The sequence below is a fragment of the Homalodisca vitripennis genome, chromosome 7 (genome assembly GCF_021130785.1).
Source record: "Homalodisca vitripennis isolate AUS2020 chromosome 7, UT_GWSS_2.1, whole genome shotgun sequence".
NCBI classification, from domain to species: domain Eukaryota; kingdom Metazoa; phylum Arthropoda; class Insecta; order Hemiptera; family Cicadellidae; genus Homalodisca; species Homalodisca vitripennis.
The window spans coordinates 142,091,234-142,107,888 of NC_060213.1; the positions used below are offsets into that span (position 1 = coordinate 142,091,234).

General features: G+C 33.4%; 1 protein-coding gene across 3 annotated transcripts in view; it reads left to right on the top strand.

Moving 5' to 3' along the window:
• Positions 1–16,655, top strand: part of LOC124366444 (synaptic vesicle glycoprotein 2B-like) — a 100,651-nt gene that overhangs the window by 76,656 nt on the left and 7,340 nt on the right. For all 3 annotated transcript variants that reach the window (XM_046823004.1, XM_046823005.1, XM_046823003.1), the window contains exons 5-11: positions 264–425; positions 2,579–2,741; positions 4,564–4,685; positions 7,242–7,480; positions 9,184–9,365; positions 10,562–10,821; positions 13,097–13,256. In XM_046823004.1, the coding sequence (XP_046678960.1) occupies positions 264–425; positions 2,579–2,741; positions 4,564–4,685; positions 7,242–7,480; positions 9,184–9,365; positions 10,562–10,821; positions 13,097–13,256 (1,288 nt within the window). The remainder of the gene's footprint in view (positions 1–263; positions 426–2,578; positions 2,742–4,563; positions 4,686–7,241; positions 7,481–9,183; positions 9,366–10,561; positions 10,822–13,096; positions 13,257–16,655) is intronic.

The window sequence follows — 16,655 nt, forward strand, 5'->3', positions numbered from 1 at the left end:
AACTGAGTAGTTCAATGTATCGGAAAATGTATTTCAGGATTTATTAATAATTGTGTGATAATTCATAAGTTTGTACTTTATTTAATAAATATCTTATCTGATTAGCAAACGTAGTATTTATTCGTGTTACAGGTAAATATTTACCAACATTTGTTTAATGTTTGTTGAGAAAGGTAAACGCCTATTACATGTAGCGTTATATACAGGAAAATGTATTTTACAAAATAGAGTTTAGTACAGTATAAGAATGGATTGTTTGTCAGGTTATGGCAAGTTTCACTACTTCCTGTTGACTGTATGCGGCTTCGTGAGCACGAGCGAGGAGATGGATGTCATCTCTATGTCCTTCATCCTTCCCTCGTCACAGTGCGACCTGGATCTCAATACACACACGAAAGGATGGCTGAACAGTATCATATTTGTCGGTGAGTTGAATTTTCTACTGCATATTAGATACAGCATATCGGTTTCAGTTTTAGTTTTTATGTATCGTGAAATGCTATTTGGTTATGAAATTCAGATACTGTTATTGAAAGACAATAATAATAATAATTATTATTATTGCAATAATAATAATTGAAAATACAGTCACCCTAATTCAAATTCAATAACAATTATTCCAACAATGTTTACAGAAGTATTAGAAATTAGATGTTTAAAATATTACAATTTAATTTCATAGGATAAGTTCCTTTTCAGGTTTTGTGTCAAAAGGTTCAGAATAAGCATGTCAACCGTGAAAAAATACATAGAAGAATTAATACAATTTATTTTAAACATTAATTTTTCAAGAATGCGTTGACTAATAGTAAATATAATAAAGAAAATGTAATTTCCCATTAAAATAGAATTATTGAGAAGTAATGAAAATCCATGGTAAATAGCCTTAAAATACGGAAGCCAACAATCTCACAGCCAGAACACACAAATATTTGCTGATACTGGCATCAAATACGAAAGTAAAACCCAATTTTAAACTTATTGGGGTGTAAAATAACATTAGGACCTATGTATTATATTAATATATATATATATATATATATATATATATATATATATATATATATATATATATATATATATAGCTTAACGTCCTTACCTTAATTTGGTAATTTTATATTGGAAAGCCAGACAAAACCTTTTAATTAACTTCACTTTTAGTTGTATTTTGCCTGTCTTTGTCGTAAGGTAAAAGGAAATACTTGCCTGTTGTACGTAAGAAGTGCTCCAAGTAGTAACTTGTATACATAACCGCAATACCTGAAAGCAAAATGTTGGAAAATTAATAAATGGTGAGAATTTTTGGATTTAACATTATTAGACATTACAGGTATTGATTTTAATTTCCAAAGTATTCGGAAACAAAAGTTAACGATGTTATAAAAGCATCGTTAAGTCGCAATGGATGCTACACCACGTGGTCCGTAACACGGTTTTCTGAGGTTTAATGCAGTATTAAACTGTAGAGCTCATTTCGTTCACAACATATTCTGGGTACATATAGAAAGACATATATCACGTATAGAATACATGTTTACATTCCTCGGCAGACAAAATAGAAATTTTGTCAGCCTAATGAGTGATAAAATTTCATCAATAGGCTTCAATAACGCTCAGCCAAATTCCCTGGTTGGCATATAACACATTCTTGCCTATGTAGAAATCTTTTCATGCAAAATATAAATTCTACCTATGAAAACATTTTCAAGGTATGAAATATGATATATTACGTTTTTGATCATTGATTTAGGTTACACAGCAATGTTTAAGTAATAAAATTACCGGTGAGATAGGGCGGGTACTTCAACACAAGAGTGCGCTGAAATGCAACATTGTCAAAAATTTTTAACATTTTTCACTCTATAATGGTGGGTGCTTATCTTTGGGGCCCTAGAGAAATAGGCTTCACTAACGCTCAGCAAATAATTATATTGAGGTAAAAAAATAATAAATAACAGTGGAGGAATACAATTGAGTAGGTAAATCTTCATTAGTTTTTCAACACACCCAATTTATTTTTTAACAACCATTTATGAAATAAATATTTTAAAAGAAGGTACAAGAATTTAAACCTTACCAAAGCAGCAATTTCATAAACTGAATTGTTCATGGATGATGGTGGCTGCTTATGTGTAGGGCCCTCGAGTTATAGGCTTCGCTAACGCTCAGCCAATAATTTTATGAGATTGTACAAAAATATAACTGTGGAATAATACAATTGAGTAGATAAATCTTCATTTTGTTTATCAAACACCCAATTTATATTTAATCAACCATTGTAGGAAACAATTGTAAAAAATAATGTACAAAAATGTGACGCTCACTAATGCAGTCATTTATGATCTGTCCATAGATGATGGTGCGTGCTTATGTATAGGACCTTCGAGTTTAAGCTTTGCTAACGCTAATTTTATTAAGGTTGAACATATGACTATCTGTGGATGAATAGAGTATTTAAATCCTTGCTAGTTTTTAAACATAGCTAATTTATAGATTTTCAACCATTTTTGAAAATATGTTTTAAAATTCTGCACAATAATGTGAAGCTCTCTAATGTAGTCATTTATGACCTGCGCAGGGATGATGGCTGGCGCCTATGTGTGGGGCTCTGTAGCAGACTCTCTGGGTAGACGGAAAGTGCTCATTGTGATATCCTTCATGAATGCCGTGTGTATCGTCGCTTCCAGTTTCAGCCAGTCTTACGTCCTGTTCATGATCTTCAGGTTCCTCAATGGGGCTGCGTAAGTAGAATCAAGTGCCCAGTATTGTTTATTTCTTTCCTCCTGACATTTTCCAACTTGCCCTATCTATTTTACTTTAATTGTTATACTAAATCCTGTATGAATGAATGAGCAAATAAGCTTTTACCTATGAACCCAGGACTGGCGTCTATCGTATCAGTTTACATTCTAAAACTAGTCATTTTACTGAGAGTGCAGTCGGTTTTGGTTGAGACAATTAGTTAAAATTTCAAAGTCTAAAGCCCTATAAGACAACTTCTCTGAGGACATAAAAATATTTTTTTGTAATGTTGGTATCGATTCCTGATGATAACATGAAGATAAAAAAACATCTTTTAACACTGAATAAGAAATTTAATGTTTTAAAAATACGGAAATGATAACATTTTCTGACAATAACAAATAAAGTCAATTTAAAATTTATTACAGTTTGTAAATGAATTGTAACTTCAAGGAGTAATATATAGTTAAATTAATTCTGAAAATAATATATACTAATGAAATATTGTTTAAAAAATGTCATGTTTCTAAATTCAATAATGCAGAATAAAATATATGAAAAATAAAACATATCGTTCCTTATAGTTTATATTTATATCTATCCACTTAGAACAAAGGATGACTGGGCACAGGTATGCATATAAACATAAAAAAACAGAGCAACCTGTAGTGGCACATGGCTTAATACATAATTTAAATTTTGAAGAAACATTTTCAGTGAAACCAATTAGAAAAATATCACAAAATTTAAGTACACACAGTCTGAGAACCATGGAACAAGCCCATCAACTCGTTACTAAAATCAAAATTTCCAAGTGGATTAAATTTAAGGTGACTTAGTCAACAAAGTGAATTTATAAAATTAAATCATATGTTCACCATTGTACATAATTCATTCTTATTTTTCATTTTCTGTGTTGATGTTTTATGTTTATTCTGTTCTTTATAGCCCTATTTATATAATTTTTTGTAATTTCCTGAAGACGGCTTAAGCCGAAATATAGAAAATGTTTATTACAATAATTGAAGAATTCTTATTGAAGATTAATATATATATATATATATATATATATATATATATATATATATATATATATATATATAGATTTAATAGCTTAAAAATTAGTCTATTACTTTAGGCCTGATTATAAGACGCTCCAAATAATATTATGCATAAAACTCTTCATTAAATGAAATAATTTTTTTCCGGATTCTAGAAAATGTTTATTACTGAGCTGGGACTACAATTGTTTAAAAAAAATCAACCAAATAAAAATAATACCACTTAAATCCAAATTATCGTCTAAGGTACTTATTTTTAACACAGAAATATACCCTTTTTACCGCTTTTTCTGCTCGTCCTCCTGGGTAACTGCCTTCTACGAGCAATAATAGAATAAAGAGGAGAGTCAATAAAAAACCGGTGCGGGTATTTATTCAACAAATATTATATTAATTTTTAAATAGCGATTACAAGATTTTCTGCCCTCTTCAAGCGGATTTCTACTATTCACTGGAACAAAATCAGCCTTTTTTATTTGTCACATATACGTTTTTACATTAGTGCAAAGTATTTACAGCGTTAGCTATATTGCATTGAATGAGCTTTGATGCTTTTTAGAACTAGTGTTCACATGTTATATTATGTATGTTAAATTTAAATATTATAGAATTATAGTGTATAATATCAAGGTACTAAAACCCTCATAGACAACGTATGCAAGATGTTTAAAGAACATCGGCACAATACATATAATGCATTACCCTACAGGATCACTTCAAGTAATAATTTATTTATTGCTGACGTGCGTAATGTTTTCAGGTTAGGAGGAAGTGGGCCCGTGATCTGGTCATATTTCGCCGAGTTCCAGCCAAAACTGAAGCGGGGTTCCATGCTCAGCTCCATGGCGGCCTTCTGGACCCTCGGCAATCTTTTTGTCGCATGTAAGAACATACATTTGTGTTACTCCATTGCAATCGATTATCCTTTCAATCCCATGGGATCTTTTCAGTAAAAACTTCTGATTAGTACACAGCAAAATGTATTCATCGATCAACACGAACATACATTTTTAAAATGTCATGAGACACGATATTCATAGTATAGGCTACTTGTGAATTACTCCACTTATGAATAATTTATGTTTGTGATTAGAAGCGTATCATTATTCAAATATTAATTCCTTATATTATAAATATTAACTTTCCTTAGTGATAAATGCAGTAAAATAGCAACTAGTTATTGGTTATCCAGCCATGGACAAGGTACATAGTTGGTATTATTATATAAGGTAAACTAACATCAAAAGTAATAATCTTCTTATTTCAATTATAATAAAACAGCAAAAGTTTGTATTTCTTGAAAGACTGGGGGTTATTCTAATGCATTTCAACAAACTTTAACTCTTGCAGTTTTATGAAGAGCTGGTTTTAATGTAATAAATGAGTACTATTCCTAATGTACACGAATTAACATAAATCAGCTGATTATCCTGTTTATTTATGTTGGTAAAACTATATAAACATTAATATAATCCTCCTCCGTAGACTAGTGGTTATAGTCTCGGCTCTCTAACAGAGAGATCACGGGTTCGAATCCCAGGGAGGTCCAAAAACGTAATAATAACAAAAACCTGGGCACTTCGAAGCCGGCATAGCTGACGCTGAGGCTTTAAACGAGATAAAAAAAACATTAATATAAAAACATGTAATGATGGTCATAGCAATGTGATATTTATTTTCAGTGTCCTTTGATGGTATTGTACATTTGATTTAATTTACTAAATGCCTTAATATGAGTACGTTAAAAAATCTGATTAATTATTCATAAAACAATTTTATGCCAATACTATTGCATCTATAACATTATAGACTCATAATATTTTGGGAAAACATTATGTGTATATAGCACTAGGTTAGCACTTGAATGAGTGATTATTTATAATTACAAAAAATTAAGCTTGTTAAACTGTTAAATTTATAGGATTAATTTCAAAGGACAAATCAGATGTGATCATATACGCAAAATCCCACGTTTCACAATTTTTTGCTCGCGAAATCAAAGTAAAAAAGAATGATCTTTTTTGCCAAAGTGCTTCGCCAGCAAATACTTCAAAATAATGTCAACATTACATATCTAAACATCTTAAAAACTCTAAAAACCCCGCCCTATAGACTTGCTACAGTTGCATAGCTCATGAAAATATTTTAAAAGTTTTCTTTAGGACCGACTTAGCGGAAAAACTCGCCGTTAAATTCGGTTGGGATGGGGATAAATGCAACGCCATCAAATTCGATGTTGAATACGTATAAATGAATTTTCATAAAGAATTCTAATTCTATTTAACAAACAATCCTTCTGAACATATGACAAATGGCATAAAACATCCTACATAACATTAAGTAAATAATTTATTACTGAAAAACACTCAACTTGAAAATATCAGGTTTAAGAAGAAGATATGAGATGTTAATCTGGTAATGAAAGAAGAGTGTTTCTCTGACCTCAGGCCTAGCATGGCTCGTCATCCCCAGTAAAATCGGGTACACATCGCCTGGGTTCGTCTACAACTCGTGGAGGGTGTTCCTGGTGATCCTAGTACTAATCTCTTCTTTATATTGTTGATTACTTCCAAATCTGTATCTGGTGTGAAACAGTGTTTCTCTGACCTCAGGTCTAGCATGGCTCGTCATCCCCAGTAACATCGGATACACATCGCCTGGGTTCGTCTACAACTCGTGGAGAGTGTTCCTGGTGATCCTAGTACTAATCTCTTCTTTATATTGTTGATCACTTCCAAATCTGTATCTGGTGTGAAACAGTGTTTCTCTGACCTCAGGTCTAGCATGGCTCGTCATCCCCAGTAAAATCGGGTACACATCGCCTGGGTTCGTCTACAACTCGTGGAGGGTGTTCCTGGTGATCCTAGTACTAATCTCTTTCTTTATATTGTTGATTACTTCCAAATCTATCTCTGGTGTGAAACAGTGTTTCTCTGACCTCAGGTCTAGCATGGCTCGTCATCCCCAGTAACATCGGGTACACATCGCCTGGGTTCGTCTACAACTCGTGGAGGGTGTTCCTGGTGACCCTAGTACTAATCTCTTCTTTATATTGTTGATTACTTCCACATCTGTCTCTGGTGTGAAACAGTGTTTCTCTGACCTCAGGTCTAGCATGGCTCGTCATCCCCAGTACCATCGGGTACACATCGCCTGGGTTCGTCTACAACTCGTGGGGAGTGTTCCTGGTAATCCTAGTACTAATCTCTTCTTTATAGTGCTGATTACTTCCACATCTGTATCTGGTATGAAACAGTGTTTCTCTGACCTCAGGTCTAGCATGGCTCGTCATCCCCAGTAACATCGGGTACACATCGCCTGGGTTCGTCTACAACTCGTGGAGAGTGTTCCTGGTAATCCTAGTACTAATCTCTTCTTTATATTGTTGATTACTTCCACATCTGTATCTGGTGTGAAACAGTGTTTCTCTGACCTCAGGTCTAGCATGGCTCGTCATCCCCAGTAACATCGGGTACACATCGCCTGGGTTCGTCTACAACTCGTGGAGGGTGTTCCTTGTGATCTGCTCCCTCCCGTCATTTATCGTCGCCATCCTCCTCTACTTCCTTCCGGAGAGTCCGAAGTTCTTGTTGGCTCACGGGCAGGAGGCGGAGGCGATGGCTGTCTTCCGGAGAATCTACGCCATCAACACCAACAAGAATCCTGAAGACTATCCAGTAAGTATTTGAATAACGGTTATGAAAGATTTTTAAATTCTTCTTTTTGAAAATAGCATATATCAAGTCTTTTGTTTCTTTAAATATAAAATTCAAAATAATAACATTTAAAAAGCTTTAGTTTTTGGAATTTGAGATGGAATTCTCTTATAAATTTCAAACAAAAAACTAATTACTATTAAAAAACACAAATTTTAAAAACAGTAAGAAAAAAAATTGAAATAAAATTTAGAACGTCATATTATTAGGCTAATAGTAAACCGTTGCAGATAATATGAGGATTTTACACTATGTATGTAATAGATGAATAGAGGGAACGAAATTAAAAACACAATTTTCTGAAACAGTTTTTAAAATTTTATTTCACTAACTCATGAATAATTGAACATACCCTAAGGCTAAACCGCATACACACATACCATAATAAATTGAAACATTTTCGGTCTCGCTTTTATGCGGACCTAGCCATAAAATAACTCATGATTAATATTTGGAACGTATGTTACTCCTTGTTTAAATATCGAATAAAGTTTTCTTCTTTCGAATTCTGAGTCTTTTTCCAACGCATATAATATATTCTTATTGAAAACCGGCAGTAGCACCTTACATAATGAGACATTCTAGGCGTTCTGAACAATTAATGTTACAACATTCTATTGTTTTATACAAAGAATTCTACAATATGAAGAATAATTTTGTATCTCATACATTAAATCGTAAGCAGTGGAACATTTCATATTATGATACTGTATGAATACAAATCTTGGTATTTAAAATTTGCTAAATTGTAAACTTACTTACGAGTTTTCACCATTTCCATTATCCTCCTTTGTTTTCCAAATATGTCCGTCAGCTAAAGCAATCTAATGAACTTTCTATAATTTTGAAATTCAAACTATTTTAACGAAGTTTAGTGTTTTAGTTCAAAATATATGGGAAAGTTATGAATGTAGAAACATTAAATAACTAAATTCTTATTGCCGGAGTAAACTGTTAAAGGTGTTTGTATCGTCGGTTGATATAGTACTAAAATTAAAATCCAACGAATGCGATACATGGTATTATTAAAAATTAACTGTTATTTAGTTAAGTTATTTATTTATCGAATAATAAACTACACATCAACTCTTTTTTGCTCTACCAGTGAATATTTATGTTCATTTTGTGGTTCTTGAGTTTTAAGAAAATTTGATACGCACACATTTTTAATAGTGGCCATGATAAGAGCAGTACCAATATTAGAATAGTTCTTAAAGAAAAGTTTAGTTTCGCTAAATTATAACCCTGTCACACCATAATGCTGTAAGGCTTCGCGATAGCGCTGAACGGTAGACTTCATTCATTCAACCACTTCTCGGAACTGTGTGTAGGCCTACACCTCTCGTCGACCTTCAGATAGATTAGGTGCATGTTCAACCACATACATATATCATCTGATTAGTACAAACGAATAGGCAAAGCCTACCATTTCCTTACAGTGTCACGGGAAAACAAATCAGAAGTATTTGAAGTAAAACCTTGTATGACGATGTTGAGAATTGTCTTCCTTATTGGATTTTAAGTCATTAATAATCTTGAATAAAGTACAACATATATGGCTGCATAACGCATAGGTTTCTGGGTAATGATCGTCTGTCACTAGACTCATGCTGTGACTGGTTGTAGACGTTCTACTGCACTGTAAAACAAATCTGCTGTTCCAGGTGAAACAGCTGATCCAGATGGACGAGATCTACAGTGACCGCAGTAACGAGCCCAGTAAACACCCGAGTGCCCTGAAGGTGATGATACGAGAAATCGGAGAGAACACCAAAGCTCTCTTCGTAGCTCCTATACTACGGTTCACCCTCATCTCCATCAGTATAAACCTCACTTTCCACATTGGGTAAGGCAACGGAGACTATAATTCTGCTCTTACTATAGTGTGTCTTTCAACTTCTTTAGCGACATTAAATTTACACACGGATTCGATATCTAGGACACAATAGCCGATTTGCATGGTATAAGAACACAACATGATTCTTCTCGGAATCGACAAAAGAAGTTTACCTAAGAAAGAAATTAGTCGGGAGCCGCGTAACTGATGGTGGGGGTTGACGCAGGAGGTGTAGACATAGTTAAAATTACCAAACGAAAATGTAACAAACCATATACTTCCATATACCGACCTATTGACAACAATATAAATAATATTTAGTGATGGTGGGGGTTTGACGCAGGAGGTGTAGACATAGTTAAAAATACCAAACGAAAATGTAACAAACCATATACTTCCATATACCGACCTATTTACAACAATATAAATAGTAGTTTTTATCAGTACCATTGACCTTGTACTGTATCGACTCTCCCCCTGTTTGATAACATCCTCGCACAGGCCAGTGGCCCATGAGGGCGGACAGAATAAGGCTTAAAAGGGGATCGGCTTCTCCTTAAAAAAAAAATGTTATATAACCGCCAGATAATTATAAAAGATAGTTAAAATCTCTACTTGAGTGAAATTAAATATTATTTAATATTATTCACGTGTCTAAAGGTTGGCTTGCAGTATTTTAAGCTAAAATATGATGTGATCGTTTGATATTTTTAACCATTTTAATGCTCTCTCATTTGTACTTCAATTACACATCCTTCCAAATGAATTTTGTAGTCTCCTCGATATAAACAGTTCGTCACTAGAAAGGTAACAGTGTCCCTCATATCTTCTTCCAATTGTTGCAATGTACCACAAACAATATATACTCAGTAAACAAGAAGTATACGATTGTTTTAATAATACGTTCGCTATAAGTAGAGCGGCTAACGTTAGATATCTTAGGGGAAATTTCTTCATCGATTTCAAAAACAGATCAGTAAGTCTTGGTGTAAAATATGAACACAGGTGCCTATTTTAGTTCATAAAGAATGGTTGAATCTCACTCTCTAATTTGCTGGACAAGCCTAGAATTATTTTAAGAACGTTCAACATCAAAATGCAGACAAATGTATAAGTCTACTGTGAGTTCTCCGAAATATATTTTGCATCGATACCAGAACGAAACATAAACTGTTTCTAGAGTACTAATATTGTTACCCTTACAGGTACTACGGGCTGCTTATGTGGTTTCCCGAACTGTTCAACCGCTTCGACGAATTCACCAGAGAGAAGGGCAGTATCTCCGCGAGTGTGTGTCAGGTGACGGACTTCGTGGTGAACAAGGGTTCCGAGAGCGGGGGTCCCTGCAACGACAAGATTCCCAGCTTTGTCTTCCTGGAGTCTCTTATAACTGTGTCTGCGGCCATCCCAGGGAACGTCATAGCCGTCGTCTTCATGGACAAGCTGGGCCGTAAATTCTTCTTAGGTCAGTCAACAAAAATCACTGAAGTCATGCTTGTACGGTTTCTTATAAAATTCAGTTTATTATACAATATTTAAGTTGAAGAGTTTTTTTTGCGTTGACACCAAAATCTATTTTCTTATTTGGAAGTAATGAAATAATTTGCTGGTTATATTAACACAAATAATTAAAATATACTTATAATAAGATTGCTATCTCAAACAAATTAAAAGATCCAAATATTGTTAATTGACCTCTTGAAACCGCTTTGCTTGAAATATTACTTTTTGTTAAACACTCGTTGATTTTTTGCTATTTATTGTTGATAAATACAAGGATTGACTGAATTTTTATCATTTGGCCCACGTATAAATAACTTTTAGGCCAAAAGCCTTCAATCTGTTTTGTGAACTCATCAAGCATTACACTCTATTTAGTAGGAACTATGATCTTACGATTATTAATTGATTGCTTACCAAGGAAGGATTTATTGATTTTATCATTTGGACCACGATTAAATAACGTATGAACCAGAAGCCTTCAGCTATGTGCCTCAAAAAAGGTCTAAGAGTCCTTTGCAAAGACTTTTATCACGATTTTATGAGTAAGATTTAGTTTACCAGGTCCATTCAACCGGAGTATGATGGATTTAAAACTACATTAGTTTCATATAATTGAAAACATTCCTGACAATAACAGGTAAAACTATTAAACCTGATTTTATTTGGTCCAAACCGGCCGTAGGTGGTAAAGTCAAGTAGCCAAGGTTGGTATTCAACCAGAGTAAATTACTTCCTGGCTGACAATCAGCTGATTCACTCGCTGCACATTCATAGTGGTTTTATGTTGCACTCTACAATCTCTGTCAAGGTCATGGTGGTTTCGTGAAACACTCTTTTGGACGGTCAAGTCAATTACCGTTCAGTTCTGTTTAGAGGTTTTGTTACATTGGCGTACACAAGATCCCTGTAGATGAGAATTGTGTCTCCAATCGATGGTGAAAGAACGAAATAGCAGTAAACTAAACGGTTTCACGACATGGTAGTTTTCTAAAAAATATGTTCTTGTACATTGTGAAAAAGGTTGATACACAAAAAAGTTCCCTATAGCAACATAAAATTATTGACACGTTGTACCTTTTCGCCCATCTTTTAAAATTAGGAAATGTTTTGTGTTTAAAATTCCACCCCCCAAGGTTTAGTAGTATATTCAAAATATCAAAAATATCTCTTAGAGGTTTCAGCTTTACAATACAATTTTAAGTCAATAAAACTTTATGTCAAAATGGTTAACTGCTGTATTAATCTAGTACAAAATCTTTTTTTCAGTTTTACCATTAAGAATAAACAAATTATTATGCTAATTCGTATTTATCCGTATTTATAATGAATAATATTTTTCATGAAACAACTGTTTCTTAAAACCATAAAATTAACCATAAAAAACTGGAATATCACGTTTTTTGTTGATTATTATAAAAATGTTTCGAATCAACAAACTATAAAGGAATCATCACAGTTGCAGTATGGACAGATTATATAACGAAAAGGAGTACAATTGTCCATTAAATGTGATTGTGTCTTTTCCAGACTGTAGCAAGACTGCATAAAAAATCAAATCTTTTAGATAATGTGTATTTACACCAAGGTAAATAGCCTTTTAAAGATGTGGATAAATTAGTTTGTCATTTAGCTACTAACACGTTACCAAAATTATATATGTGTGCTTGTGCATATGTTTTAGCATCTAATTATTTTTAAATACTATCAAGGTTTTTCTGTTCTAATTTCATTAAAAACATTATCATTAAAATTACAATTCAGATATATTTAAAAAAAATTGAATTGCTATAATACTTTTCGACACGGTTTGAACCGCAATACATTGATGATCACACCGCCACGTAAGTCTAAGAGTTTATCATTTCAGTTTAGATTCTAGTAAGTTCTAAGTAATAACACACTTTAAGGTTCAGTATAAATAAAATCACAAGAGAAAAATCTGTTATAAATCATAATTGCCTGTACTGAAATTTTATTTCTGTTTTAAAGACACATTGTAACTGATTTTAAGACTGGTCTGTGCGTATATGGCATACATAAACTTGCTGAGCTATTTTAATATGTGAATTGATAGCTCTAATTTGAAGAATAGGAGCAAAAATATATTTTGGAACAGAAGTCATTCTTCAAAGTATATTGAACAGTAGTTTTAGTAGAGTTGGTTGTGTCTGATGTGTTGTCTAATATATTACCATATGACTTTCATACCACGATGTAGCGTGTAATGTCGGTTCCAGTATTCAGCACCATGTTCTCCGGAATCTGCTCGACCGCCATGTTCTTCGTCAGAAGCAAGGAGCAGAACCTCCTCGTGTCTGCGATCTTCAGCGGAGTTATCAGCTGCGGTAATGCCGCACTCGATTGCCTCATCACGGAGATCTTCCCTACCAACCTGAGGTGAGCTGGGTGCAACACTGTCTTGTGCGGTGACTGCCTTGAGTCCCACAGGGTCCTACTCCGCGGGTGTGGATACTGTTCTCACCTGTTTTATAAGGGATTATAGGTGAAATATACACTAACTGAGTGTCTGAGTAAAGCAGGGGGAGTAATATTGTTTGGCCGAAATGAAAACATATGTAAAAAGAAACATAAGAAGCTTGCACTTTTGCAAGAATAATTACATTGCCATTGATTAATTGCATTTATTTCCATAATTTACATACAGAGTTGTACCAATTGTATTAAATTGTAATTCTGGGGTAACTGGATTACCGGTGGAAGGAGTAGGGCCAGAAGAATGATAAGGACTGGACAGTACAAAAAAGGCTTCTATCAGCGAGGCGCGCATCGTAGATGGGAGTGTTTGATAACGAAATTGAGAGGTGGGGTGAGGTAGACGTTCCGTACCTCCCGTCTCAGTTGATCGGAAGTAGTAGTGACGAGTGAAGTCTTTGAAACTGCTTAGAGTTATTCTTGCTAATCGTCATCGAACCTGCGGGTAAGTGAACTTTTAAACTGGAGTCCAGTCAATATTCATTCCTAATTATTTTGAATAATTTGGGGGAAAGAAATATTGTAAAAATTAAATTTAATGGGAATTTAGGAACTTGTCCTTTTGATCTGTGCAATATAAAACTTGTTGGTGCAGTGAGCACGTGTATAAAAACACATAATAAATTAAATAAAAAGCGTATGGGGAAACGAGCTCATCAGTCTGCACTAAACTGATAACAATAAAGAATCCTAAATTAAAATAAGGGAATGAATTTACCTTATTAACAAAATTTTCATTAACAAATTCCAAAAAGATTTAATCTCTAAAAGAAACGATAAAAGACCAGACCAGGGAATACCTGAGTACATTTAGTTAATAAAAAATATGAAATTAGAATGGAATACAATTTTTGTATGAAATAAAAGTTGGAAACTTATAGAAGTAATATAAAAATCGTAAACAAAAAGTGCAATCAGAAAGACTTTAATATACAATTAAAGAACATAATTAAAGAGAGACTTGTATTGCACCTGCATATCCATTTATTTTATAGTTTTTTAATTATGGTTGGTGATTGGTCCAATGACCTGCCGCGGGGATTTGGAGTAGGTTTGAGCTGATAACAGACCGAGGAAGCGTAGTTTGGAAAAGGAAAGGAATTGAAACAGGAGAAAAAATTGCAGGGAGAAGTCTGCCATCAACAACACCGAGCCTTCTTTGAATTGCTACACGTAGAATAGACGGGTGTACAGATTACCTGATCCACCTTGACCTGTATAACCCTGGTGACCATCTTGACCTACAGGATCATCTATGGTTCCTCGAAGGTTCCTAGGGGCGGTAACTTAAAGGATTCGAAACGGGAGCATCAAACCTATTCAGGACATTCCAACTCCACTATCAGAGTATCCAGCCTCCTTGAACGGTTGTTATTCTAATGCATAAAAATTTTGGTAACATGGAAATGATTAAAAGCAGAAAACCCACTTACCCAAATAGACCTGACTGGTAATAGTACACAAGTTTTAGCAGATTTTAAAAATAGTATATTGAGTTTATTTGTACAATTTATTTTAACGGCTCGTCAAGGTGCTAATATTATTGACCAGCTTCAAATAAAGAATGTTAGGGTAAATTCGTGATCCTTAAAGTTGATTACAAACTAAGATGACCTTACTCAATCCCGCCTTCCGAGAATATACGCCCATTCCCCATTACATATGCTAAAATTGTAATATCAAACAACTTGCATATTACTACTGAATGTGTATTTAATCCAGTAAATACAGGTTTGATCTGCAATATCCATAATAATTATCATTGTTATTTATTTCCAAAATATATTTGCATTTTGGCTGAAAATAACATACTATTGGAAATAATATCCACATAAATATAAATTTGAGTGGGAAGATTGAGTTAGTTCGGCAGTCCAACGTTTTATTTGAAATAAATTATAATATTTTCAACTATGAAATAGAAAATTAAAATAATATATCTAGGTTTTTTCGTCTCATATTTAGGAATTATAAGACAAACCATTTCATCAAGTTTAATACTCTTCACATTTGATACTTTGCAACACATCTCGATTAATATTGACCGACAGTCCCAGGGTCAAGTAGACTTAACTGGGATATGTTAGAATATGATTAGGCCTGATTGAAGATCCCGACGCGCTGACTTGTCCTAAATGTCCGAATTTGTAACTGATCGATATTAAGTTTAAACTGAGATGGATTGTCACGCTGGATGGAAGCTGAAAATGGCATCGCCAAACCAAGCGGTAAATTAGGTTTCTCTCGGATTGGGCCGATGGAATCCAAACTTGACAAAGTAAATAAAATGATCAACTTTGACCTTTACCGCAGTCGGTATAAGTATTGAGAGTATTTGTTAGTACGTTAAATTAATTTTATTTCAAAAAACATTATTAACATAATACATACATTTTAAAATAGTAACATGAAATAGGAAACCCTGTTATGGATTACTTTGTCTATATTAGTTTAAGTTTAAACACTAGAATATAGTTACTATACTATAACAACAACATACAATCAGAAATGAAAATTCGTTAAATGTATTTTTAAACGATATTTTTAAAAAATGGCTTCTATCATTTGTAGATATTGAACCAATATTATTTAAGTTTGATACTTAAATGGTTAAGTAATAAAAGTTTTATTTGTTTATCCTCCTCATCTATTTTTATGGAAAATGTATTTATTTATGAAAAGACAAACATTTATTTATGCTTACTCTCCTTAGTTATATTAATTTTGTAATTGTATTTTTTGACTCGTGTAATTGTATATATAGGCTCTTATAAATTATCTGAAATTATTTATAGATTTCTAGCTAAGCGGAAAGTAATTATGATTTCAATTGGTGATTGTAAACTTGTATAATATATTGAATGTTTATTGTATTTGCTTGAGTTGCTGCTATATTTTTTTTCAGTTAATTGAAAGTGTGTAAAATTCTCCAATCAGGCATGCCTGGGAGATTATATCTTTATTTCTCAGCTTTACCCTATTGTGTGTATGTTGTATTCATATGGTATAAGAATTATATTGTATTGCATTGTATTGCATGTAATTTTGAAGAAAATAAAGATTATTATTATAACTTACTTATTTAGTCCACCTGCACCGAGCGCTCATGTGTGATGTGAAAGCACTCACCCTAGTTTCTCGGAGGATATTAAAATTGTAAAACACATCTAATGTCAACTGCTTAGACAGACACACGTACCGGTGCATACAACACTTTTATCTTGAACACCTAGGGATGGCTGTAGTGAGACAATCCGTAAGTGTTAAACTTAAATCCCTTTTACACTCTTTTTGTGGTCGTAC